This window comes from Eretmochelys imbricata, chromosome 23, assembly GCF_965152235.1.
Source record: "Eretmochelys imbricata isolate rEreImb1 chromosome 23, rEreImb1.hap1, whole genome shotgun sequence".
In the NCBI taxonomy this organism is placed as follows: Eukaryota; Metazoa; Chordata; order Testudines; family Cheloniidae; genus Eretmochelys; species Eretmochelys imbricata.
The window spans coordinates 7,126,065-7,153,046 of record NC_135594.1 but is presented as its reverse complement, the minus strand read 5'-3'; the positions used below and the strand labels follow the sequence as shown (position 1 = coordinate 7,153,046).

The 26,982-nt window shown below is 43.5% G+C and overlaps 1 protein-coding gene across 1 annotated transcript in view; it reads left to right on the top strand.

The window, feature by feature from the left end:
• The window catches only part of PPP1R37 (protein phosphatase 1 regulatory subunit 37), a 166,696-nt gene that overhangs the window by 123,544 nt on the left and 16,170 nt on the right, over nucleotides 1-26,982 (top strand). Inside the window, exons 8-12 of the mRNA XM_077840151.1 lie at nucleotides 1,912-2,024; nucleotides 3,320-3,461; nucleotides 10,675-10,841; nucleotides 12,772-13,744; nucleotides 26,509-26,599. Coding sequence (XP_077696277.1) covers nucleotides 1,912-2,024; nucleotides 3,320-3,461; nucleotides 10,675-10,841; nucleotides 12,772-13,744; nucleotides 26,509-26,591 — 1,478 coding nt within the window. The 3' untranslated portion in view covers nucleotides 26,592-26,599. The remainder of the gene's footprint in view (nucleotides 1-1,911; nucleotides 2,025-3,319; nucleotides 3,462-10,674; nucleotides 10,842-12,771; nucleotides 13,745-26,508; nucleotides 26,600-26,982) is intronic.

Genomic DNA, 26,982 nt, shown 5'->3' with positions numbered 1-26,982 from the left:
GCGGGAGCTCTTCTCTACCTAGCCCTCCACTCTTCAGCCCCCAAAGGGTCCATCTAAAATCAATATCTGCACATCCCCATCCTATCCAGGGCCTTGCTCTGTTTTCCCATCATACAATGGTAAGGTTTCTTTAAAGGCCTTATTCATGGTTTTGCAGTTGAGGAGCCTCTTGCAACCTCCAGTGTAGTATTAGCAAGGTTGAGCCCTTGGCAACCTGTTCCTATGCAGTTTATCTCTGGAGACTGCCTTTCTGGTAGCCATTCCATCAGCTCAAAGAGAAGGGGAGAGCCAGACCTTTGTGGTGGGTCCCCTTTATGCAGGGGACAGGGTCCTTCTCAGGCCTCATCTCAAGTTCTTGCAGTTGTTTGAGTTCTGCTGGTACCATTTGATTCATCTCCTAGTTTTCTTCCCCAAGCTTGACTCAACTTCTGGGGAGGCTAAACTTCACACCCTTGACAGGACAGAACATTCAGAAACACACCCCAGTTTTTGTGGTCTTTGCAGTGACTCATTTCCTCTTCAGAATTATGTGAGTGGGTCTCCAGTTGTATATAAGGACATGTTACGAGTAGGGCTGTAAGAAAATCATGGGCCACAATTTTTGTTGTGGAAACTGCAACAATCACAACTTTTTGGCAACACCACTCACTGTAATTTGGCCCGGTTGTGTCTCCATCATGACAGACAGATGGCCAGGTCACACTTCAGTGAGAGGCATGGTGAGCTGGGGTGGTGGCGGCAAAGGAGGATGAGGCTGGGGACCCTTGCAGCTCAAGGCTAGGCTCTCTAGGCCGCTCACCATAGGCGGCGGGTATTTAGGGCTAGAGGGGGCTCAGCCCTCTGAAATTTGAGCCACTCCACTGCCAGAGTGTAAAGCCTGGCTTGGCAGGCAAAGCCCTGCCTCCAGTAGCACTGAGGCCAGCTTGGTGCTGAGATGCCTGGCTGCCCAGCAGCAGGATGGGCAAGGAGAGTCCTCGGAGCCCAGTTGCGAGGTGAGTCCAGAGGGCCACAGGATGGTGCTTCGGGAAGAGTCAATCTTGAGTGTGGCCAGCCCTGACTTCGGTGCAGTGGTGGCGAGCCTGTCCCTCGCCAGTGTTTACAAGCAGAGCTGTGGCTGGTGCCATGAGAGGGGGAGTGAGGGGAGCGAGACAGCAGGAGGAGAAGAAAGGGGAAACGGGGCTGTGGAGGAAGGAGTCAGATATAGGCACAGCCAGCTGCACACACCGACATTACCTCTAGGACACTCTGAGTTGGGGCTGGCTTTAGGGTGCCTATACTTTCCCCCACCCCACCTCACCCCCTGTGGATTGGAGGAATTGTGGCAGGGGGGATCCAGCCCTTGCTGGATGGTGAAAGACAAGCTGCCAATTCAATGACTGTTAATGAAGAAACTGGTGATTTTCTATCTTTTATAAAGCTACACCAGAAATGTTCTCTACTGTACTTACATTCTGCTGTGTCCTAATATCAATCACAACCTACTTTAAAAACAGACTATTTAAATTATTACATGATATTCAAAATTTTGGCTTTTGGATATCTCTGTTTAAGTAATTTCTCTTTCATGAGAGGATAAAAATTTTATTTTTGTAATAAAAATTCTGTATTGAGAGAAATTTTCATTGTAGCCACCTTGCTGCTTAAAATGAATGAGACCTGTCTGCATGCTGTTGCCTGTAATGTTCTTTTGATCCAGCACAGTATGTGAAGTTCTATTTTGTGGTTTACTGACGGCAGCATTCAAAGCCTGTGGAAAAGAAGGGATTAAATAAGACAAGAAAAGTGCTGTTAAAGCCTACAGTATCTGTGTGTTCACATCAGACTGTGCTGGCATCGTGACTATTGAAGTGCTGGCCTGTAAAATGCTGAAAGCAACCGAATAAATCCGCTCTAACTGATACTGTTTTATAGGCTTGGCATACATCTGTGAGGGCCTAAAGGAGCAACGGAAAGGGCTGATCACTCTGGTTTTGTGGAATAACCAGCTGACTCACACTGGCATGGCTTATATGGGGATGACACTGGTGAGTAGATTTCAGGGGGAGAAGATTAGCGGCTTTTGAATGATCCTCATTTAGAGAGTAGTTTGAGGTCTAAACTGGGAGCCTATGGAGAGGAGAGGAAGATATAAACAGTCCAATTTGCTTATCTTATAGATGTGTGTTCTAGAGCTAGGCATAATTGTTCTGCAATAGCCCAATCAAGCCATCGACAATTTAATACTTGCAGAGTGGGTGGATGCAATGTTCTTGTGCAGCTGCATGAAGTGCATTTCTATTGCATAGAAATTAAGAGAATTAAAGTAGCATATTGGAGGGGTCAGGGCAAGCAGTCTTTCAGAGGAAAAGGGCAGCTGTCAGACTGGACAGGCAGCATTTGCAAGGGATCAGGAATACAAGGAGGATGAAAAATAGGGCCTGTTACAGTAAAAGGCAGGATGAGAGTGCACTATTTAGCTGCTATATGTCCTCTGCTGTTCACCCCAACCCTGTTGGTATGTTCTCCTTAGTAGCAGCAGGCCTAGCTCTTCCTGCTCTGAGCCCCACCTTTTTGCTGTCTCTTTTCCTGCCCGCCTGGGTTATCTTTTCTTATGTTCTCTCTGCTAGTAATTTCTCTCGTTTTCCTTTCTCCTCTGCTTATTCTTCCTGTCTTTCTGCCTCCTTGCCTACCATCTCCCCTCACTCCTCTGCCTCCCTTATTGACTCTCCTTTCTACCCATTCCTCACAGTGAAGATCCAGTGCCCACCTCTAATGGAGGGAAGGTGAGAACTATGGCTGCCAGCCTAGGCTGGGTCAGTAGCCATCTACAGGTAGTTGTGGTGTGGCTAAGTTACATGTAGGCTTCCCATGTAACTTCCCATGTAACTTCCCATGGCAGCACAAGCCATGACAGTATATGCTGGAAGAGCAGGCTTTAGCACTAATGCAGAGGATGTAGGTAGGGCAGGGAGTCAGCCTGTGACAGGCTGAAGGAATGGATTGGTTGCCAAGGCACATATGTGCGCTACCAGGCCAATGTCAATTTCACAAGCTCAGTAACCAAGGCCTCCTTTGCTCTGTGGGGATTGAAAAATAAAAAACATGGACAAAACAGTAATGTCTGTAAAACTAGCAGCCCTGGAAATCAGTGGTATTCTGTATGCTCTGGAATATAGGGCCTCCCTAAGAAATTCCCATTTTGAACTTGGAAGGGCCTAAGAGAGTCCGTTATTTAGCTGTGGTTGCTAGGTGTTGATGTGAGTGAGGGTCATTACTTTTTTGCGCTGACATTCTGTTGTAATGTACCTCTTTCACCTTATTTTTCTGTTTGTGTCCACAGCCTCATATGCAGAGTTTGGAGACCCTGAACCTTGGTCACAATCCTATTGGGAATGAAGGTGTTCGTAATCTGAAGAATGGACTCATTGGAAACCGCTCTGTGCTCCGATTAGGCTTGGCTTCTACTAAACTAACATGCGAGGGTAAAACAGACTTACCGTATTTTGGGGGATCGTTACTTTCAGGATGATCAATCATTGAAGCCCCCAACCTTTTTGTCATTACTGAGAATGCTGTTGATAATGACAATTACAGGAATAATGTCACTCTTGGCTCTTGTGATATCATAGAAGATTAGGGTTGGAAGAGACCTCAGGAGGTCATCTAGTCCAACCCCCTGCTCAAAGCAGGACCAACCCCAACTAAATCATCCCAGCCAGTGCTTTGTCAAGCCAGGCCTTAAAAACCTCTAAGGATGGAGATTCCCCCACCACCCTAGGTAACCCATTCCAGTGCTTCACCACCCTCCAATAATTTTTCCTAATATCTAACCTAGACCTCCCCCATTGGAATTTGAGACCATTGCTTTTGTTCTGTCATCTGCCATCACTGAACTCCATCCTCTTTGAAACCCCCCTTCAGGTAGTTGAAGGCTGCTATCAAATCCCTCCTCACTCTTCTCTTCCGCAGACTAAATAAGCCCAGTTCCCTCAGCCTCTCCTCATAAGTCATGTGCCCTAGCCCCCTAATCATTTTTGTTGCCCTCCATTGGACTCTCTCCAATTTGCCCACATCCCTTCTGTAGTGAGGGGACCTAAACTGGACGCAATACTCCAGATGTGGCCTCACCAGTGCCGAATAGAGTGGAATAATCACTTCCCTCGATCTGCTGGCAGTGCTCCTACTAATGCAGTCCAATATGCCGTTAGCCTTCTTGGCAACAAGGGCACATGGCTGACACATATCCAGCTTCTCGTCCACTGTAATCCCCAGATCCTTTTTTGCAGAATTGCTGTTTAGCCAGTTGATCATCAGCCTGTAGCAGTGCATGGGATTATTCCATCCTAAGTGCAGGGCTCTGCACTTGTCCTTGTTGAACCTCATCAGATTCCTTTTGGCCCAATCCTCCAATTCGTCTAGGTCACTCTGGACCTTATCCCTACCCTCCAGCCTGTCTACCTCTCCCCACAGCTTAGTGTCAGCCACAAACTTACTGAAGGTGCAATCCATCCAGTCATCCAGAACATTAGTGAAGATGTTGAACAAAACCGGCCCCAGGACCGACTCCTGGGGTACTCCGCTTGATACCAGCTGCCAGCTAGACATGGAGCCTTTGATCACTACCCGTTGAGCCCGACAATCTAGCCAGCTTTCTATCCACCTTATAGTCCATTCATCCAGCCCATACTTCTTTAACTTGCTGGCAAGAATACTGTGGGAGACCGTATCAAAAGCTTTGCTAAAATCAAGATGTATCATGTCCACCACTTTCTCCATATCCACGGAGCCAGTTATCTCATCGTAGAAGGCAATCAAGTTGTTTAGACATGACTTGCCCATGGTGAATCCATGTTGACTGTTCCTGATCACCTTCCTCTCCTCCAAGTGCTTCAAAATGAATTCTTTGAGGAACTGCTCCAGGATTTTTCCAGGGACTGAGGTGAGGCTGACCAATCTGTAGTTCCCTGGATTCTCCTTCTTCCCTTTTTTAAAGATGGGCACTATATTTGCCTTTTTCCAATCATCCGGGACCTTCCCCAGTCGCCATGAATTTTCAAAGATAATGGCCAATGGCTCTGCAATCACATCAGCCAATTCCCTCAGCACCCATGGACCTTTTTTTGGTTTTTTTTGTTTTTGTTTTTGCTTGGGCAGTTGCGCTCTCAGAACTTGGGGGTGGCAAATTTTTTGCTTGGGGTTGCAAAAAACTTAGCGCTGGCCCTGCCCATTCACCATAGAGTCTTTTGACCAAGCTAGGACCTGAAGCTTTATGGGGGGGAGAAAACCATCAGAAAAAAACTTTCTTTGCATTGGAGTGGACTTTTTCAGGCATTCTGTGTACCCAAATGCAATGTTTTGTCTTTGCTAGTCCCTTTTATGATTGCAAAGCAATTTCCATTATATATAATCCCTTGGTTTCAAGTGCTCAAAACTTTCCTAACTCTTTTGAACTGGTCTGTGAATCTTGGTGAATTTTTGGAAATTTGACCGAAGTCCTTCCAGTCATGTGTAAGCTAGGAGAGTGTGGGGAAAATACAGTATTTCAACTGTGGGGAAAAAAAAATTATGATGTGTTTTTAGTTGGGAGGATAGAACAAAATTTCCTGAATTCCTTTGACCTAGAAATTTGGCGGGTATATCATCCTTGAGGTATAGTGCTTGTTTTGCTAATAACACTAACGAATATTAATTTGTATGTTTTCTCTACCACATACAGTCTGAAGGTCCTTTAATTTAAAAATACGATGTTAACACTGGATGCGTGAGACCAGTGCTTCTCAAGCTATCCGATGTGGGGGACCTGCAATTTTTTTTTCCAACGTGCGCACAGACCGGTAGCCGATGGCTCATGGACCGGCACCGGTCTGCGGACCACCACTTTGAGTAGAGCCGCATGAGATTATCATCTCGAACTAATGGATTGCATAGTGGGATTCCTAGTTCTTTAAACTGCTGCAGCCCCGCCAGCAGTTCTTTGAGCCAAAGAAATGTTTTGGAAAATCCAAGGAATCTGGAAAAAGGGCTGCAAGAGCTCCCTGGTTGGGGAAGCTATGTGTTGGCTGAAGGGAATGAGTATGAGCCTGGGATCTACGAGGTCCTGACTTCCATTTACCCTCCTTTACTGAATCGCCTTAATTTTCTGTACTTTACAACCTTTATTAGGTGAAGCCTCTCGACTTCTTGGGGAATGTCTTGTGTCCTAGTGCCCCACCAATAAATGGTTTTGTCTCTCTGTACCTTAGTCAGTCAGATGGGGCTATTAGCACTGCTCACCTTCAGTGATGCTCTTCGCTAAAGTTATGTAACTAGAATTGGTGCCTTCAGATTACCTTAATTAGTCCTTATTGGAGGCGTCAGATTTTTTGGATTTTTCTTTGGACTCTCTTGCATTCCTTTTAACCTCACTGTTACCCCCCCTTCCCTCCACATCAACCACTGTCCTCTCCCATGGAATTTCTGGAGTTGTTTCCTCCTGCAGTATGGCTAAGCAGCACCTGAGGGATTCGACAGGAGAGGTGGTGATAGCTTCTTCACACCAAATATTGAGATGGCAAATAAGGGGGACTATTAAAACAACTCACAAATAAACCTTTTGATTCCAATAAAACAGATGGTCTGACCACAAGAGACAACCCTTCATATCAACCTCCTGGAGTTCAGAATGGTCAGAAATGCCTGTCTTCATTTCCTCCCTCTCATCAGACACAGATCCATCAAAGTCAGGACAGACCATGTGGCCTGCATGAATCAGTTGGCAAGGAGGGGCAAGATTGTGCCAAAACAATAAAGTTGTGGAATTGGTGATAAAGCGTCACATAAGGATATCAGCAATGTATCTGCCCAGCATACCAAATACCATGGACAACACACTCTGCAGATGTTTCCCCAAGAATACACGTGGGAGTTTGATTCTCTGGTTCTACTGTGAATCTTTCAGACTTGGTGGTTTTCCAGAAGTAGACTTTTTTGCCACACCCACAAACAAAAAATGCTACCCATTTTGTCCAAGATGTGTGCGTGTGGGACGGGGTGTTTAGGTTGCAATTCACTGGGGGACACCTTCCTCCTGCCTTGGATGGACAGACTGTTGTAGTAGGAAGAGCGCCTGAGACATAAGCCCTTGTATCAAAGGCCTGGTGTGAGGCAGAACCTGCTCACAGAATCTGGCAAGAACAGGGCTGATATTGCAGAAATACACGTTCCTAAGAAGTGCTAAGCACAGAGTACTTACGCAAACACATCTCAATATCAAGTGGTACCAGAACGCCCCAATATCAAGGATGGTACAAAACCATTCCCCAAGGATAACAGGAACACACTGACCCTTCCTAAAAGATAGGGTCAGGATAACTCTACGTAATAAAAATATTTTGATCGAACCAATATGTACAAGGTAATAACTAGACACGTCAGGGGGCAGTGAGTATGTCAGAGGCAGTACTAACTTGTTTGTATCAGGGTATAAAAATGCATCTCAGAGGGAGTATCTTTTTCCAGCCAAGGGGGGAATGGAAAGTCCTGCCATTCACTAAGCTGCGTCCATTGTCACAGGCATACATGTCTTAGTATCTTCGTAAAGTCTGCAAGGTGCTATTACTGTGCTTTATCGACAACAAACCTGGCCTGGCGCCTTCGTACATTAACAAATCTTGTGGTCATTGGACGGTTCACTCAAGGTCTGCTGTGCTGTGCTGTCTGTCTGCACAGAGCTGGGGCAGCACACAGGGAAAACACACGTGCAGCCAAACATCTAACCACAACTGTTTTATGCCTTCCCTCTGATGCCTCTCATTCTCAAGGTGATAAGATCAAGCAGAACAAGGCCAGAGTCATTCTGATAGTCCTGACGTGGTCGAGAGAAGCGCTTTCCCTTACTGTTTCACCATGTTCTCTATTCTCTGATAGATCTTTCAACTGTCTCTTAATTTCTCTCTCAAAATGCCAGACCCCTGACACGTCGCAGCTTTGTCATTCTTTGCCTCAAGTCATGGTCCTGAATGGTTCTCAGGGCTAGATCCCTCTTGATCTGCGGAGATACAACATGTGCTATTAAATAGTAGAAAAATTTCCACCAGAACTTACCTCCAGAACTGGACATGATTTGGCCACTGGTGTGAACTCCACAGTACTGCTTCTGAATCTGCCCCAGTTCCTCTCATTCTGGAGTACCTGTTGCAGCTTAAGAAATTGTCCCTCAATTGCATCAAAGTTCACCTGGCTGCCCTAACAGCCTTTTATACTACTATTGAAGGTTTTTCTTCGTTTGCTCACCCCACAACCACGAGATTTTTGAAAGGCTTAGGGAATCTGCTCCCATAGGTAAAGGTTCCTACGTCTGTTTTGGACCTGAATTTGGTTCTCAAAAGCCTCACGAAGCCCCCATTTGAACTAATGGCCACCTGGTCCCTCTTGAATTGATCAAGAAAACAGCCTTCCTAGTGGCGATTACCTCCGCCCGCAGTCGGAGAGGTTGGGGTTTTAATGGCAGATCCCCCTTTTACAGCATTTCACAAGGATACGGTGTCCTTTTATGGCTGCATTCCAGGTTTCTCCCGAAAGTGACTTTTGAATTTCACCTGAATCAGATCATATACCTGCCGGATTTCTTCCCAAAACTGCGTGCTTCCAACCAGAAGACTATTCTCCACACTCTAGATGTCAAGAGGGCGTTATCCATCGTCTGGATAGAACTAAACCATTCTGTAAATCCAATAGACTATTTCTTTTGATTGCAGACAAATTTAAGGGTTCCACCATTTCTACCCAGAGACTCTCGGAATGTATTTCCAAGTGTTTTGTAGTTTGCTACCAGGCTGTGAACATTCCACCCCCCCCCACCAGCATTTTGGCACACTCGACCAGATCACAGTCTATATCTATAGCTCTCCTTAAAAATGTTCCCATTCCAGAAATCTGCAGACCCGCTACGTGGTCTTCGGTACATACTTTCTTTAGACACTCTGCCTTGGTGGATGCCTCCAGGTCTGATGCTGCAGTTGGCAATGCAGATCTCTCTTCTGTGATGGACTCCATTCTGAAGCCCCCTCCTCCTCCTGGGGATACTGCTTGGAAGTCACCAAGCCTGGAACACCCGTAGGGACACTACTCAAAAAAGAAATGATTACTCACCCTGCACAGTCGTTGTGGTTCTTTGAGATGTGTGTCCCTATAAGTGCTCCATGACCCACCCTCTTTTTCTCTGCTTTGGAGTTGCTTCTGAGACATGGGGGTGCAGAAGGAACTGACCCATACAGAATAACATAGCCTTGGTGAAGGGCACGAGGATACCAGTGGTGCGTGTGCAGGCCAAACGGACACTGCTAAGGAAAATCTCTGATCAAGGGCACATGCACACCAAGAGTGGAGCACCCGCAGGGGGGACACCTCTCAAAGAACCAGTGTTATTGCACAGGGTGAGTAACCTCTTCTTAAAGTCTTAGAAGACATGGTCTCTTCCACAAAGAGCCTACAATCTATTTGCTTATGAAGCATCTAGATGTTTTGGAATCTGTGTAGTAACTTACTGGTATGTATGAATGAGTTTTCCAAACTGTACTTCGATGGGAATATGAAAATTGTCAGTTGCTATGTTAGATTTATAGTTTCTTTCATCTTAAAAGATCCCACTCTGTATAAACTGTATGTACAGGAAACACTTGAGTCCCCTCTGAAAGTCAGGTACTTTTGGTTTAGAAAACATCTGCTTAACAATGCATAAAAGAACACCTGGGTTTATGACAGGAAGTGAAGAATACCATCTTCAAACTGCAAAAAGAAAAGGAGGACTTGTGGTACCGTGGAGACTAACAAATTTATTTGAGCATAAGCTTTCGTGAACTACCGCTCACTTCATCAGATCCATGCTGTAGCTCACGAAAGCTTATGCTCAAATAAATTTGTTAGTCTCTAAGGTGTCAAGTCCTCCATTTCTTTTTGCGGATACAGACTAACATGGCTGCTAGTCTGAAACCTGTCATCTTTAAACTGAAAAGGAGTACTTGTGGCACCTTAGAGACTAACCAATTTGAGCATGAGCTTTCGTGAGCTACAGCTCACTTCATCAGATACATACCGTGGAAGCTCACGAAAGCTCATGCTCAAATAAATTGGTTAGTCTCTAAGGTGCCACAAGTACTCCTTTTCTTTTTGCGAATACAGACTAACACGGCTGTTACTCTGAAACCATCTTTAAACTGTAGCAATTGGTGGAATGTAGGAAGGCAAAATGGCATTATAAAATTGAAATACAGCCAGAGCATCAATGCTAATTCCTTTACTTGGCAGAAAGTGCCTTGGAGTCTTTTATTTATGGGTGACCAGGATGTTGTATTTTCAATTCATTGAAAACAAATAGAGTTAATACTTAGATTTTTGTAGAGCAGATTGTTACAATAGCAAGAATCTGGACAAAATTCTGTAATGAGAAATGGGCCCCGTCTCACTAAGCCTTAAAGCAGCGCTACTCAAAGTGGCGGTCTGCGGACTGGTACCAGCCCGCGAGCCATCGGCTGCTGGTCTGCGCGCACATTGGAAAAAAAAAATGCTAGTCCTCCACATCAGATAGCTTGAGAAGCACTGGTCTAAAGTACACAAGTAAGAACCTTTCTCTGTTGTTTATGGGGAGCATGTTGTGAGCCAGTTTCTTTTTTTTTCCATTGTCATGGTTCATCATCGGAGGCCTTTATTCCCCTGCAGGTGCTGTGGCGGTAGCAGAATTCATTGCAGAGAGTCCAAGACTCCTTCGACTAGACCTGCGGGAGAATGAGATTAAAACGGGGGGTCTGATGGCATTGTCCTTGGCACTGAAGGTCAATCATTCTCTGCTCAGGCTGGATTTAGACAGGGAACCGAAAAAGGAGTCTGTAAGTTGCACTGCATTTTTTGTGCCTATGAACTTTGTGTGGTTCTAGACTGACATTACGTCTCAGAGAATATTCATTCTCTCTCTAAAGCTTCCCGCCATAGCCAAGCCCATTCCTATAAACAACCAAAGCAGGAACCTCCCAAACTCAGTGTTCTAATGCTGGGTCTAGCAGAGATATAAACTTCTGGGTGTCTTTTTTTTGGTCGTTGTGCTCCCCAGGGTCATAGTGCCTGGCTCTCTCATCTGCCACAGCAACATGTTGAAGGTAGACCCGTCCTTTGTCACATTCATCAGGGGCTTGTTACTTTGAAACCTCCCATTGGAAAGCTCCCAATGTCATGTCACATAATATGTCATGCCATATTAATGGGGTCCTAACTAAGCTGTTGACAGCTCCTTTTGAGCACTTGATGCCTTTCAGCTCAGGCTTCCAATATGCAGGGTCATTTTCCTGGTGGCATTGACTCTGCTCACACAGCAAATGAGCTTGCTGTAGACTGGTGACTGCACACCCTCCAGTGAGTCATATCATGGTAATGGAGTTAATCAGTCAATCATTCTGCTAATGTTTTTCCATATCGGTGTACCTGTCCAGGTGATTCTCTTCACAAGCTGTAAAAAGGTCCTTTGGATTCTTATCTACTCAGACAATCCACCAAGCTTTTTCTCACCTAATGCCAACTCTGTAGTTTCTGCTCTCTGAGAAAGCCATGTATTTAAATGGCTGCGAGACACTCTCTCTCACTGTAAGGTCATATTGAGGCTCGTTGTGTATGGCACAAGTCTGCTTCAGCAGACTTGATCTGTTCCCATCCAGGAAATTTTCAAGGCAGCCACAGGGGAATTCTTTGTATGCATTCAACAAACACCACTGTTTTGATTCATAGATTCTAAGGGACCGTTGTGATCCTCTAGTCTGACCTCCTGTATAGTGTAGGCCATAGAACATGATTAGGCCTCTAGATAGGAATCAAAATTTGATCTGTTAGAATTTTTCTGAGCTGGGGGCATCCAGACTCTGATCTTTTATTATTTTTTACTCCGTTTTTGGAATACCTTTATGATCTTCTTTCCAATTTCTTAGCGAAGTCTCTCAGTTTACCTATATCCTTCATAACCTCAATGTATACCTTTTTATACCTTTAAAAAATGTTAATTTTGGCTATTTTAAGATGTGTTAGCCTTGACTACGCTTCCTACAGTGTGGTGTTTGTCATTGTATCTTTAGCAAAATGATAGTTACTTACTGGTGGTAATTGTTCTCTAAAGATACCCATGACATCACTTGCCCACCAGTCATTCCATAGAGTTGAGTCAGTCCTTTCTATACCTATGGGAGTGATTTGACCTGTTATTTTTTTAATATTTGCATTGCGATGGCACTGAAATCAGACCCCAAATCAGGATGAGTGAGGGTCCTCCCATCGCACTGGGTCTTGAACACAGTGAGAGACCATCCCTGCCTCGGTGTTACAATTTGAAAAGGAGTCATCCTCGGAGAACAGCAATTACAAATACTTAATTTTCTCATTCCATCTTGTATCAAGGCAGGAAAGCAAAACAGACTATTTCTTGTAGTCACTTAATGAGAAAGCTTTACTACCTTTTAAAGCCAAAACCTATTGGCTTTGCTAACAAAGTCTCCTTGCTTTTAATCAAGTACATTCAAATACAGTAGATGGACCGATTATTCTTATAACTGCAATAGATGTTTGCTGAAGTTTACTAGTTGGTTTACCCACCCAAGTGGAGTTAAAGTTTTATCGCTGTTCCCATATTCTGTGTGTAAGCAATTGGATAGCCCATAAAATTGATGCAGAAACGGATTTCTGCACCAAGATTGAGTTGTGCCGAGAGAGCTGTAAATATGCTATATGCTGTATCTCAGACTATTTGCAGTTTCAGCAGTGTTTCTCTCCCTCTTGCAGGTGAAGAGTTTTATTGAAACCCAGAAGGCTCTTTTAGCTGAAATCCAAAATGGTTGCAAGCGCAACTTTATTCTGGCCAAAGAGAAAGAGGAGAAAGAACAGAAACTTCAGCAATCTGCCTCTATGCCAGAGATCACCATCACTGAGCCGATTGAGGAGGGACCTGTGGAAAACAGCCAGGGTGATGACACAGCAGCAACACCTGAAGGAGATGAAGTGGGGGAGACTTCGGTGTCTAAAGAGAACAGGCATACAGACAAGGCAATAAACAGTGACAAAGATGGGGTGATATATTCAGACTCTGACACAGATGATGAGGTAGACACTGGATTAGAGACTAAAGATCTCAGTAAATCACAGAAACAAAATGATTCTGTTCATGTAGATAATGTGCCCCAGTCATTTCTTTCTCCTGAAAAGACAAGGGATGCATTTAGCTCAGAGGACAGAAGTGCCCCTTCAAACATGACTGAAGAAACAAAGTGTGAGCCCAAAGGAGGGGGAAGCATTGGGACTATACCAGGGGCTCAGGCACATGCTAACACTCAAGAAAATGAGAGGAGAATTTCTGTTTCCAGTCCTGGGCGAGGCCATAAAATCTTTGTAGTGACACGAGTGGAAAATCTACCAGAGAAAACAGCAGAAAACACTACATGGCTGAAGGAGAATATCAGCAACCTGCAAGGCAATGCAGTGAAACAGTCTAAACTGATAGCTCAAACCCTACCTATGAAGACTGAATTTTTGGACTTGCAGGCAAATGGGACTGTTTCCAAGTTGGCAGCCAATTTGGAAAATGCACCATCAGCAGGAACCCCTGGATCAGTTTCAGAAAAGATGAACTCTGGGCCATGCGAGAATACAGTTCATGAAACTCCACTTCCTAATGGGCTAAAGACAGAATTTGTTCATGCTCTACCAGATACGTCCTTAGGCTGTGATGGGAAAATGGGGAGCTGCGCTGTCGAGCATGGTAAGACTGCTTTACTTTATTCTAGAATTTATTCTCTGTTGTGCTGAACTTGGATCTTCAAAACAAAGTGCTTTCTGATCCCTTGTTCCTCAGCTCATGTTCTTGATAGCCAATAAAAAACATTTCAAAAGTCTGTCTCTTGGGGCTAGTACAGGATTGTTCCCTATTCTATTTTCTGCAGTGTTTTAGCTCGTCTAATTCTGAATATTCCAAGCTTCTTCCGCCACTATTCTTTGAACTTATTCCACAGTCTGATAGGTCTCATGGTCAAAAGGTTTTTCCCAATTCAGCCTGAATTGCATCCTGTTACTCCTAGCTAGACATGTTTTAATTTATTTTTAAGGCCAGAAGGAACAACTATGATCATCTAGTCTGACCTCCTGCATAACACAGATCAGAGATTCCCGCAGGAAATTATTTCCCCCTTCTATATGAGTGAACACTATCAGTCCTAATACCTTGAGGCTCTAGTTCTGGAGCTTCTCTTTTACGTGGACGTTGTATTTTGTGAACTAGGTCCATGGTTCTCGACCATTAACACAGCATGATTCCATGTCTACAAGCAAAAAAGTATTGGGACCCCCTCACATCTACCCCAAAGAGCAGAGTGAGTGTTCTCACCCCTCCACCTCGCCCGACCCATTCGCAATCACCTCTGGGAGTTGAGGCCTCATTTATTTTAGAAAGATACTCAGTTTTAATTTTAATTTAAAGACTCCAAATGACCACTTGCTTCAGTAAGCTGTTCCAATGGTTACTGATTGTGTCCTCTTAAACATTTTTCATTTTGTTTTGGTTTTACACCGTTCAAATAAAGGTACTGTAGATTTACTGCTCTAGAAATGAAGATATGGTTTGTTACATTGACCTGTTAAGGGCTCGCTAGGATCAAGGTTTGCAAGATGTAGTAGAAAAGCCTGTGTGGACCTTATGGTTTGGGGAGACCACAGAGGAGAATAGTTCTTCTGACTTCTCAGTCAGACAAGGGGAAGTTAAGAAGTACTTCTTCCTTTCTTCAAGCTCCCTGGACTGGGACGCTAAGTAGGTTTGGGTCCTTTCACCTTCCTCCAGACAGGGCCAGTTATCCTAACAGAAAGTCCCCTACTGATTGTTCAGCTACCTTGGAGGATCACAGAATAGCAAGGGCAGCTTCAGTATTTCCATGAGGGGATAACCCAACTGCTATGATTAGTGACTCTTAGTCGTTTGGCAGTGCAATAGTTTCTCTTCCTTCTGTGTCCCAGATACTACTGTCACATTGTTCGGAAACACGCGAACAGGGAAAAAGATTCAAACAACCACAAAAGTCCTGCTATGTTTTGAGGCTGTCATTTCATTTCCTGCCTGAGAAGTATATCCTGGGAGCAGTGATTTTCCTACACCCTCCCCCGAATTCCCCCCCTCCCATTTTTGTGAACTAGTTACATGCCAATTTAGTGACTGTTTGGAAATTTGAATTGAAATTGAAACATTAATACACACTTTAAAAGCATATACAGTGTATCTGAAAAAGTATAATAGATTTGAAAAGTATGATCATAGACTAGCTTCCTTATACAGCTGTTGTTTTTTATGACAATGTCAGTGCATTCATTTTGGTGATGTTGGCCAACCTAATAATTTCAAATGATGATTTGTAAGCAAAGTCAAAATGAGCTCTCCCTGACAGCTAGTGATGAGCTAGGGGCTGAGGGGAAAGCTTCAGGACCAGATTGTATTTACATTCACACCTAATCTACCTAGGTATCCAGCAAACAGAGCTGTGATGCCAAGTGATAGATTTTGGCTGGGGTTAGGTTACAATCACTTGAATGGGGGGGGGGGGGGGGCATGAAATGTTGTTCTTACTGTATGAGTAAAGGGCAGTAGAACTGTACTTAGCCTGTGCTGATTGAGGGCATCAAGAGAGAGGGTGGGGACCTGTCCCTCTCCACTGTTCAAAGACAGAGCTGATTAGGCTCCATAGTTTCTTTTGTTCTGTTAAGTGACCACTGCAGCTGAAATCACTGATAATCAGGTCTAAGTGCTTAGTCCTGCTGTGGGACAGTGTTTCTGTGGAAGACACAGCCCAGACTGCACTAGCTGTGAGGTTCCCCCACTGAGAGCTGAGCTGAAATCACTGAGAGCTGGGTGGAACCTCAAGAGACCAACTTGCAGAGGTCACAGTGGCAGGCAGCAGCAGAAGGTGACGGTGCAGGGCCATTGGCAACAGAGCGATGGAGTGAAGGGTGGCACAATGAACAGCAGTGGCCAGAGCGAACAGTGAGCAGCTGGAGGAACGAGCAAGGTGCCTTCTTGCCCCCCCGACCTGGGAGGTGTACTCATGTGAAAGCACTTCTGAATGATGAGTCTCCACTGACCAAGGACAACACCGGTGAGTGGGGTGCGGTGGAGGGAAAAGTGAGGGGCACATTAAATAAATATTTGTTTGTTGGACTATATCTTAATGACTTTGCTCCAGAATGCTAGATTTGTGAATGGGAATGAAAACTTTATATAGATATGTTTCCTAGTAGGCCAAGATTTTTAAAATCCATTATTTGCCAAGGTTATCATCTCAGATCGTTGCCATCTTGAGAGATCATTATATTGGGGAGTTTCTGTACTAAACATTTTTATTATTATAATTAATTTTTACATAAGAATGGTCATACTGGGTCAGTCCATATAGCCCAGTATTCTGTCTTCCAACAGTGGTCAAGGCCAGATGCTTCAGAGGGAATGAACGGAACTGGTAATCATCAAGCGATCCATCCCCTGTTGCCCATTCCCACCTTCTGGCAAACAGGCTAGGGACACTCCGAGCATGGTGTTGCATCCCTCCCCATCCTGGCTAATAGCCACTGATGGACCTATTCTCCAGGAATTTATCGAGTTCTTTTTTTAATCCTGTTATAGTTTTGGTCTTCACAGCATCCCCTGTGTTCCACGGGTTGACTGTATATTGTGTGAAGTACTTCCTTTTGTTTTTTTTAAAACCTGCTGCCTATTAATTTCATTGGGTGACTGCTAGTTCTTGTGTTATGTGAAGGATTAAATAACATTTCCTTATTCACTTTCTTCACACCAGTCAAGATTTTATAGACCTCAATCATATCCCCCCTTAGTCGTCTCTTTTCTAAGCTGAAAATTCCCAGTCATTTTAATCTCTTCTCCTGTTTCATACCCCTAATCATATTAGTTGCCCGTCTCTGTACCTTTTCCAATTCCAGTGTGTCTTTTTTTGGGATGGGGTGACCAGATCTGCGCAGAGTATTCAAGGTTTGCACGTACCATGGATTTATACAGTGGCAATATGATATTTTCTGTCTTATTATCTATCCCTTTCTTAATGATTCCCAACATTCTGTTTGCTTTTTTTGACTGCCGCTGCACATTGAGTGGATGTTTTCAGAGAACTATCCACAATGATTTCAAGATCTCTTTCTTGAGTGTTAACAGCTAATTCAGACTCCATCATTTTGTATGTATAGTTGAGATTGTTTTGTGCATCACTTTGCATTTATCAACATTGAATTTCATCTGCCATTTTGTTGCCCAGTCACCCGGTTTTGTGAGATCCCTTTGTAACTCGTCGCAGTCTGCTTTGGACTTAACTATCTTGAATAGTTTTGTATCATCTGCAAATTTTGCCACCTCACTGTTTACCCATTTTTCCAGATCATTTATGAATATGTTGAACAGTAATGGTCCCAGTACCGACCCCTCAGGGATACCACAATTTCTCTCTCTCAATTCTGAAAACTGATAATTTATTCCTAGCCTTTGTTTCCCATCTTTTAACCAGTTACTGATTCATGAGAGGACTTCCCTCTTATCTCATGATGGCATACTTTTCAAAAGTCAATTTAAATTAAATACATTTTTTTAAATTGTTTTTTTAGAAATCTAGACCTGTTGTGTTTTGGTGTATTTTGCATTATCCTTATGTTAAATTTGCATATACTAACAAAACATTTAATTTATTCATATCTCTTTTATATGTTGCAGGTCAAAGTGAAAATGAAAAGACCAAAAAACAATACAACAAATTTTTCTACTCAAAGGCCTCAAAAACTAACCAAGGTGAAGAACACATCAAGAACCAAGAATATATCAAAAAGAAAAGAAGTACTTGTGGCACCTTAGAGACTAACAAAATTTATTTGAGCATAAGCTTTCATGAGCTACAGCTCACTTCTTTTTGTGGACCCAGACTAACACGGCTGCTACTCTGAAAAGAATATATCAACATGTCATCTGACGGGTCAAGTGGTGCATCTACATCCGGCCAGCCCAAAGCACAAATACAGCTACCTACTGAAGAAACAGTGTCTCCAAAACCTAAAGGCAGTTCCCAATGTTTGTTGGTTGAAGTCTTCCCATTTATTGAAGTTACAAAAGATGGCTACTGGCACACCTCTTGCAAAAAACCTTACGAAGAAGGAAAGCTTCCCAATGTTACAATTGGTAAAAGTGGAGGACTTTGGTTTGTCAGATGGATCAGCAAAGCCAATGCTGACAAACTACATGAAAAGGCAGCAAAACACCAGGCCTCTGGAGTGCATCAACATGCAGAAAGCCTTATAAGCCCCCTTTCAAAGCCAATTTTAGAAGTACTTAATGAGGCTGTTAAGAATGCTGGAGACACAACGCAGTTCATGTGAACAAACATGGCTGTGGCATCCTACTTTCTATTTAAGCAAGAGATACCAGACACTACATTGGCCTCCAGTTTGTTAAGTGCATGGTCACTTGTTCATCCTGAAGTTGAACACTGGTTCCGAACAAGACCAGCAAATGCTCACTATCTTTCTGCAAGAAACTCAACTGACTGGCTAGAAGCATAGAATCATAGAATATCAGGGTTGGAAGGGACCTCAGGAGGTCATCTAGTCCAACCCCCTGCTCAAAATCAGGAGCAATCCCTAATTAAATCATCCCAGCCAGGGCTTTGTCAAGCCTGACCTTAAAAACTTCTAAGGAAGGAGATTCCACCACCTCCCTAGGCAACGCATTCCAGTGTTTCACCACCCTCCTAGTGAAAAAGTTTTTCCTAATATCCAACCTAAACCCCCCCCACTGCAACTTGAGACCATTACTCCTTGTCCTGTCCTCTTCTACCACTGAGAATAGTCTAGAACCATCCTCTTTGGAACCACCTCTCAGGTAGTTGAAAGCAGCTATCAAATCCCCCCTCATTCTTTTCTGCAGACTAAACAATCCCAGTTCCCTCAGCCTCTCCTCATAAGTCATGTGTTCCAGACCCCTAATCATTATTGTTGCCCTTCGCTGGACTCTTTCCAATTTATCCACATCCTTCTTGTAGTGTGGGGCCCAAAACTGGACACAGTACTCCAGATGAGGCCTCACCAGTGTCGAATAGAGGGGGACGATCACGTCCCTCGATCTGCTGGCAATGCCCCTACTTATACATCCCAAAATGCCATTGGCCTTCTTGGCAACAAGGGCACACTGTTGACTCATATCCAGCTTCTCGTCCACTGTCACCCCTAGGTCCTTTTCCGCAGAACTGCTGCCTAGCCATTCGGTCCCTAGTCTGTAGCTGTGCATTGGGTTCTTCCGTCCTAAGTGCAGGACTCTGCACTTATCCTTATTGAACCTCATCAGATTTCTTTTGGCCCAATCCTCCAATTTGTCTAGGTCCCTCTGTATCCTATCCCTGCCCTCCAGCGTATCTACCACTCCTCCCAGTTTAGTATCATCCGCAAATTTGCTGAGAGTGCATGCGGTGCAACAATGAAAGACTCAACATTTGAAAAAGTGGAGAACTCTCACCACATTCAAAACATTTGCATACGTGGCTGATGAATGCACTGATGCAAATGGGCATCAAGTATTAAGTCATTGTGTACATTATCTTGATGTCAGTGGTAGGCCAGTAGATGCATTTCTAGATTTTCAAGTTATAGAAGAAACATCGGCTGCATCTGTGACAACCCATATCTTAGAAGAGTTAAATGCTTGTCAGTTGGACCCCAAAGAAATGGCTGCTTGTGCATTTGATGGAGCTGCAAACTTCTCTGGAAGACATGGTGGTGTACAAGCTTTGCTCGGAGAAAAGCGTAACCCTGATCTCTCCTATACGCACTGCAGAGGCCATTTACTCCAACTAGCACTAGTACGAGCTGCAGAATCTTCAAAAGACATTAAAAAGCTATAAATTTAATGTCTTCATTATATTCTTTTTTCAGCAAGAGTCCAAAGAGACTGATTTCAGAGTAGCAGCCTGTATTCGCAAAAAGAAAAGGTGTACTTGTGGCACCTTAGAGACTAACAAATTTATTTGAGCATAAGCTTTCGTGAGCTACAGCTCACTTCATTGGATGCATTCATCCTGAGCTACAGCTCACTTCCTTGAAGTGAGCTGTAGCTCAGAAAAGCTTATGCTCAAATAAATTTTAGTCTCTAAGGTGTCACAAGTACTCCTTTTCTTTTTGCAAAAAGACTGAGTATCTTGGAAAATATAGAAGATACACTGGGACTGAAGTTCAAATTACTCCAACCCGGGAAAAGCCACTGGCTTTCTCATGAGCGATCCTTGGCTGTTGTCTTAAAATTACTCCAGCTGTTATTACTGGCTTTGGAAAGTATCTACCAAGATGGGATGGATCTAAGTAGTGAGGCTGGTGGATTACTTTTGCTGCTACATCCAGAGAAGACTATTGCCATTCTCTCTCTACTATGAAACCACTTGGGTCATTAAACAATGCTATCCAGGCATCTGTACAACAGTAGTAGATCTTTGTCCAGCAATAGAAGTTACATTTGGATCAATCAGAGAGCTATCCATTGAAAAAGTACTGGAAGAAGCAAAGACATCAGTCCTGAAGTTGACTGATGAAGGCATTTATATTAAATCCTTAAGTGAAGAAGACAAGAAGTATTTGTTAAGACAGCTGAAAAAGTACACAGACTTGATTCTTAAAAATCTACAACAGCAACTTCTAGATTCTGCTCAACCTCTACATAGCTTTTATAGATGCCTGTCCTATAAAACACCGACAGTTGAGTGGAGTGAGGCACTACCAGCAATGTGGCTTCCATGTGATCAGGACAGAATAGAGAATTTGAACACAGAGTGGAATATCATACGACGAATGAATGAAGATTTGACTTCAACTTCTTTTTTATCATCACTAGTGGCTCGACCCGATCTTTGTGCTCTGTTTCCTGGGATGAAAGAAGTAGGAATTCATCTCTTGCTACTCCCAGTCACAACAGCTACAGTTGAGCGTTCTTTTTCATCCTTGAATAGAACTTTGTATTCTGAAAGAAGTCTCCTTCTGCCTGATCATGTGAATGAACTAATGAGCATATCAATTGAAGGAATGGAAGTACCGGACACACAAGAAGCCACCAAAGATGAACACATTGCATTCAAGAAGTTCATTAACAGAGTTGTACAAAATTATAACAAGAAACCAAGAAAGAGATAGTGCTTCATCGAAGGCTTGAGTAGACAACTTTAATTTGTGTGATGATTTTAAAACATGAGTTAAATCTAATAAAATGGTCATGAAACATTTTTCAGTTTTTACTGTGATGCCATACAGCCCACCTTCACCCTCACAGTCTCACCCCTCATCGGCCCTGACACCCCCCCCTGTAAATTTGAACACCCCACCCCCCAATTTCAATTCCTGGGGAAACCACTGCCTGGGAGCTACCTGGCTATGTTCCACACTAGCGTGCTGTCAAAGGCTCTAGTCTGCGCAGAGATGATAGTGCGAGTTCTTCACTGATTGTTGCAGGTGACAGGAAAATAGCAGGGATTAGTTATAATACCATAGATTGCTGTGACCAGCACCATGCATTCCTCAAGCTTCCTTGCAGAACGGTTGGCAAGGGGTTTGCAATTCCTTCTTCTGTGACCATATGTCAAAGCCTATGACCCATTTCTTGACCCAGTCTGCCCTGGGATCAGAAGTCAGGCTCTTTTTCTTTCTAAGGGTTGGATGATGCTTGCACAATATTAAAATAAATATAAATACACTGGTTAATCAAATTATCCACATGCCTTGGAACACATGCCATCATCCCTTGTGCATGACTTTTTAGTATTCATATATTATTTGTATGATGTTAACATCTAGAAGCCCTAGCCAAGGACTAGGACCCCATTATGTTAGGCATGATTCTAATACAGAACAGAAGGCTGCAGCAAGAGCTTATGTTCTGATAGGGGAGAAAAAGGAGGGACTTGTGGGATGGGAAGGGAAGGCGAGGTGAGGGAAGATGCAGGTAGATTACTGATAAACCTGGGAAGCTGAGTAACACATACCGCCTCCTCAGCCACCCTGGAACCTACATGACGCTTATCAAAAGCTCAGGTTTTTCTTCCAGAAGAGAAGAGACCAGAGCTTTTCCTGTGGGGTGACTTGGGGTCTGGGGAGGCACGGTGCAGCTGCAGGGAAGGGGCTCTTGTTGGCCCAGAGCTCCTCTGGCTGTGGTTGCAGGGGGTGGCTCAGGGATCCAGCTGGCCTGGGACACCTCCAGCTGCAGAGGGGGGGGCTCGAGGCTTCTGACCGTGGGGGTGTGCAGCCGGAAAGGGGGGAGCTGGGGGCTAGCCTCCCCCATCCCAACTCCCATTGACTCCAAGCGAGAGTTAGATTGAGGATCCCCGAGGAGGCATAAGTCACCATAAAGAATGTAATTCACTTGTTTCATGGGTGTGTTGGCTTTGTTGGGCTGGTACTAGAAGCCCTTAGGTTTATTCTTATTATTGTAACATTCAGAGGCCCAGTCAGGCCTCTTTGTGCTTCTTTTGTCACTACCGTCAGCATGTCGAAGGCTTATGGAGATAGGGAGTAGATGAGATGGGTAAGAAGTTGCCTTCTGGACACTTAAAACTGTCATCCCTAACTAAAGCTAACCTTGAGAGCTTACATCCCCTTCTGCGCTCTGCTTTCATTGTTCCTGCTTCATGGAAATAGAAAATGACTTGCCCAGACCTTCCCACAACCCAAACACTTCCCAAAGGAGGCCACCTGGCCATACAAGAAACCTAGCTTTGATTTCCAATCCTAACTTATCATTTCTTGGGCCAGCCATAGCTGGAAATTCTCTGCATTGCAGGGGTGTGGTTACAGCTGGAGTCTTTCACTCCCTTGGCAAAACAGTGCTCATTCCCTAGGGAGGAAGTGTCCAGTGTCACTCTGTAGGGATCTTTCGGACCAGTTTAAGGGAGGTTCACTTTTGTAAACTAATTTCTAAAATTGCCATTTCAAGCTCGCTCTTGAAACAGTTCATAGCATTTTTAAAAAAAATTGCTTTTATAACTAGTTTTATGATGGCTTTTTTCCGTCTCGATGATGATTTTCTAAAAGAGATGCTCTAATTCAGACAGGAATTATTTTGGGAGTTCTATAGCTTGGGTTATGCAGGAGGTCAGACTAGGTGAATAAATTGGTTAGTCTCTAAGGTGCCACAAGTACTCCTTTTCTTTTTGCGAATACAGACTAACACGGCTGTTACTCTGAAACTTTTCTACCATTGGAATCTGAATCTATAAGGGTTGCTCAGCAAGGGAGAAGCTGCCTAACTGACCATAGAAGGGAAATAATGACCATTCCTCTGCACATGGTGCTGTCAAATGCCCAAAGTAAACCAAAGAAAAGCATAGAAACTTTTTCCCAATAACTGGATTTTAGGAATCATAGGCCCCAGTCCGGAAAACACACACAATCAACTCTTAGCACGTGAGCAGGCACATTAAACTCAAAGGATTGCTCACTTGTTTGAAGCTGAGCATGTATACAAGTGTTTGCAGGTTATGTGCTTGAGTGTGCAGTTTGCTGTAATTTGCAAAACGGTATGCTGTTGGGGGGGGCTTTGCTCTATTTTTTTTATTTTCTAGAGCTGCTCAGACTAGTCAGAAACAGTGTTCATTCAGCTAATTTAGCCTGCTTTTCTATATAGAAATTATCTGTGAACTGACTGATTTTTAGGAGTACATTTATTTGTGATGGCTTGACCTTTTTTCATTCTTTGGTATGAAAATATGCCCACAGGTGATGGTTGGTCAGAAATGCAGGTTCGAATGCTTGTCATCGGTACTGGGACCTGAAGGCAAGCGTGTGTAATTGTTCACTATGTAATCCAGGTGTGACCAGGTGCCTGGGATGGACCACATTAAGAATGCCACACTCGGGGCAGACTACAAGAAACAGGGCAAACAATCCCCAAAACTGGTGGTTTATTTATACTTAGTTACCAAGCCAGTAACAAAAGAGCTTCGGCAATACCACACTTGTTAACCAGAAGCCAAATACAGTCCCCCTTGAGGCATTCCAGCCCTTGGCTCTCATCCAGATGAACAAGTCTAATATAGTGAGAGGTTACTGAAAACCCAATTCACCATATGTAAGGTTCTTACTAATCCCAAAGGATCAGACACTTATCTCCAGGTCAATATATAGCTCAGACCTTATCCAAATACCTTGCTGTCAGCCAATCTTTAATAAACTAAGTAAAGATTTATTAAAAAAATAAGAATTATAAATAGTTAATGTATCATATGCATACAAATGATTGCAAAGTCCTTATATCAGATTTGTAGCAGTGATGGAATAGACTGCTGGCTTGCAAAAGCCTCTCTGGTATCTTCCAAAAGATTGGAAGGTCTTTGGTCCATAGTTCAAGATGCTCCTTTTTGTTGTAAATTCACAGTCAGGAGAATTAGAGCAGGAAAGAAGCAAAATGGAGATGTATTAGATGTCTTTTATGCCCTCTGCCATGTGCATGGAAATGTACTGTCCCAAACAAAGCCCATAGCCTCTTTGTATGGAAAGTTACTGGCCCAGATGGAGTCTTAGGTCACATGAGAAAATCACGTGCCACTGCATGTTTTGCTGAATCAGAGGGGGAAGTCATTGACTCCTCACTGTCTGAGGCACCCGCAGGAAGGGCCTACTGGGCAGGATAAGATTCTTCAAAGGCCCATGGTAAGAGCTGTGTGTCCTTAATGGGTCATCAACACACAGCTGCCTAGCCCTGATGTAAATCTATCTGGGGTGGGGTGTCACCCTGGCATACAATGCAGGTTTGAGATGCAGATGCATAGCCAATATTCATAACTTCAGATACAAAGATGATACATGCATATAAACAGGATAATCATACTTAGCAATTCATAACTTTTCTGTTAAGAATAATAGAATTGTAGAATATCAGTGTTGGACGGGACCTCAGGAGGTCATCTAGTCCAACCCCCTGCTCAAAGCAGGACCAATCCCCAACTAAATCATCCCACTCAGGAGTTTGTCAAGCCTGACTTTGAAAACCTCCAAGGAAGGAGATTCCTCCACCTCCCTAGGTAACCCATTCCAGTGCTTCACCACCCTCCTAGTGAAAAAGTTTTTCCTGCTACCACTGAGAACAGTCTAGATCCATTCTCTTTGGAACCCCCTTTCAGGTAGTTGAAAGCAGCTATCAAATCCCACCTCATTCTTCCTTCCCGACCCCAATATGGCGATCAGCTAAACGCTGAGCATATGGGCAAGATTCACCAGCCAGATACCCAGGAAAGAATTTTCTGTAGTAACTCAGATCGCACCCCATCTAACATCCCATCACAGGCCATTGGGCCTATTTACCATGAATAGTTAACATGATGTTGGCAATTAATTGATCTTTATCCCATCATACCATCTCCTCCGTAAACTTATCAAGTCTAATCTTAAAGCCAGATAGGTCTTTAGCCCCCACTGCTTCCCTTGGAAGGCTATTCCAGAACTTCACTCCTCTGATGGTTAGAAACCTTTGTCTAATTTCAAGTCTAAACTTCCCAATGACCAGTTTATATCCATTTGTTCTTGTGTCCACATTGGTACTGAGCTTAAAGAATTCCTCTCCCTCTCCGGTATTTATCCCTCTAATATATTTATAGAGAGCAATCATATCTCCCCTCAACCTTCTTTTGGTTAGGCTAAACAAGCCAAGCTCCTTGGGTCTCCTTTCATAAGACAGGTTTTCCATTCCTGGGATCATCCTAGTAGCCCTTCTCTGTACCTGTTCCAGTTTGAATTCATCCTTCTTAAACATGGGAGACCAGAACTGCACACAGTATTCTAGATGAGGTCTCACCAGTGCCTCGTATAACGGTACTAACACCTCCTTATCTCTACTGGAAATACCACGCCATAAAAAAAAAAAAAAATTTGCTTGGAGTAGTGCAGTTAATATGTGGGAATAACTTGGTCTTTTCTTTTTTCTGATGTATAGTACTCTTTACTTGTGTAATAGGTTGGCATATTGCCTAGAACTAATTTGGTTGATTATGAGAAACAAGATTGAAAACGTTTAATAAATTTAAAGAAAGAGAAGACCCTTCCGGTCAGCATTCCTAGTGTCACTTGGTTTTAAATGGGAGGGATCTGTATTTTTATTGAACGGAGCGAGAATGGCATTACTGTGCAGTAATTGGGGCTCCACATAGGGTATTTGGGTGAAGTTGTAGGGCTTGTGTTATATAGGAGGTCTGATGAGATGATGTAATGGTTGCTTCTGTCATTAAATGCTAGGAAACTCATAACCTTTTATTGCTTTGTCTCTTTGCACCAGTCTCTTTTTTTTATAAATTAATACAATAGGAGGGAAACAGCATTATGTTTGAGCACTTACTCCTAGTCCATCCCACGCTTCCTAATTTACATGCCCCATTGATCCCAAATTTGGAGAGGTGACATAATGTTTGTTTCTTAATGAAAATTGATTAGTCTTAAGGTTGCTGATTAATGAGGTTAATCCTTGTTTGTTTTCAGAATTAAACTGTTCCAAGAATGAGAAGGAGCTGGAGGAATTGCTCCTAGAAGCAAGTCAAGAGACAGGGCAGGAGCCACTGTGACACTTTAGGTAAGGAAGCTTTGCTAGGTTTGAACGGTATTCCGGTCACTGGCGTAACAGAATCAAGACAGAAGGAGACTAGAGTTTCTGAAAGCTGCTGCTGTTGCTGTGATGAAGAGAACGAAGATTTTTTTCCTCCACAATTTTTTCTACAACATCCTAGTTGCCAGAATAGCTCTGGGTGTGAGACAGGCTGGTGAATCTGTGCTATCTTCATTCAGACACAGTCAAGCATGTCTGTAATAAAAACAAATTCTAGACCTAGGTCAACCTGACTTCACACACCCAAAATATTTTCCCTGTGCAAAAAATAGTATGTGATGATGTAATTGTATCAGAATGCATACGCATAAGGAGGTGACAGTGTTAGTGAAGCACAGGATTTCCTTGTG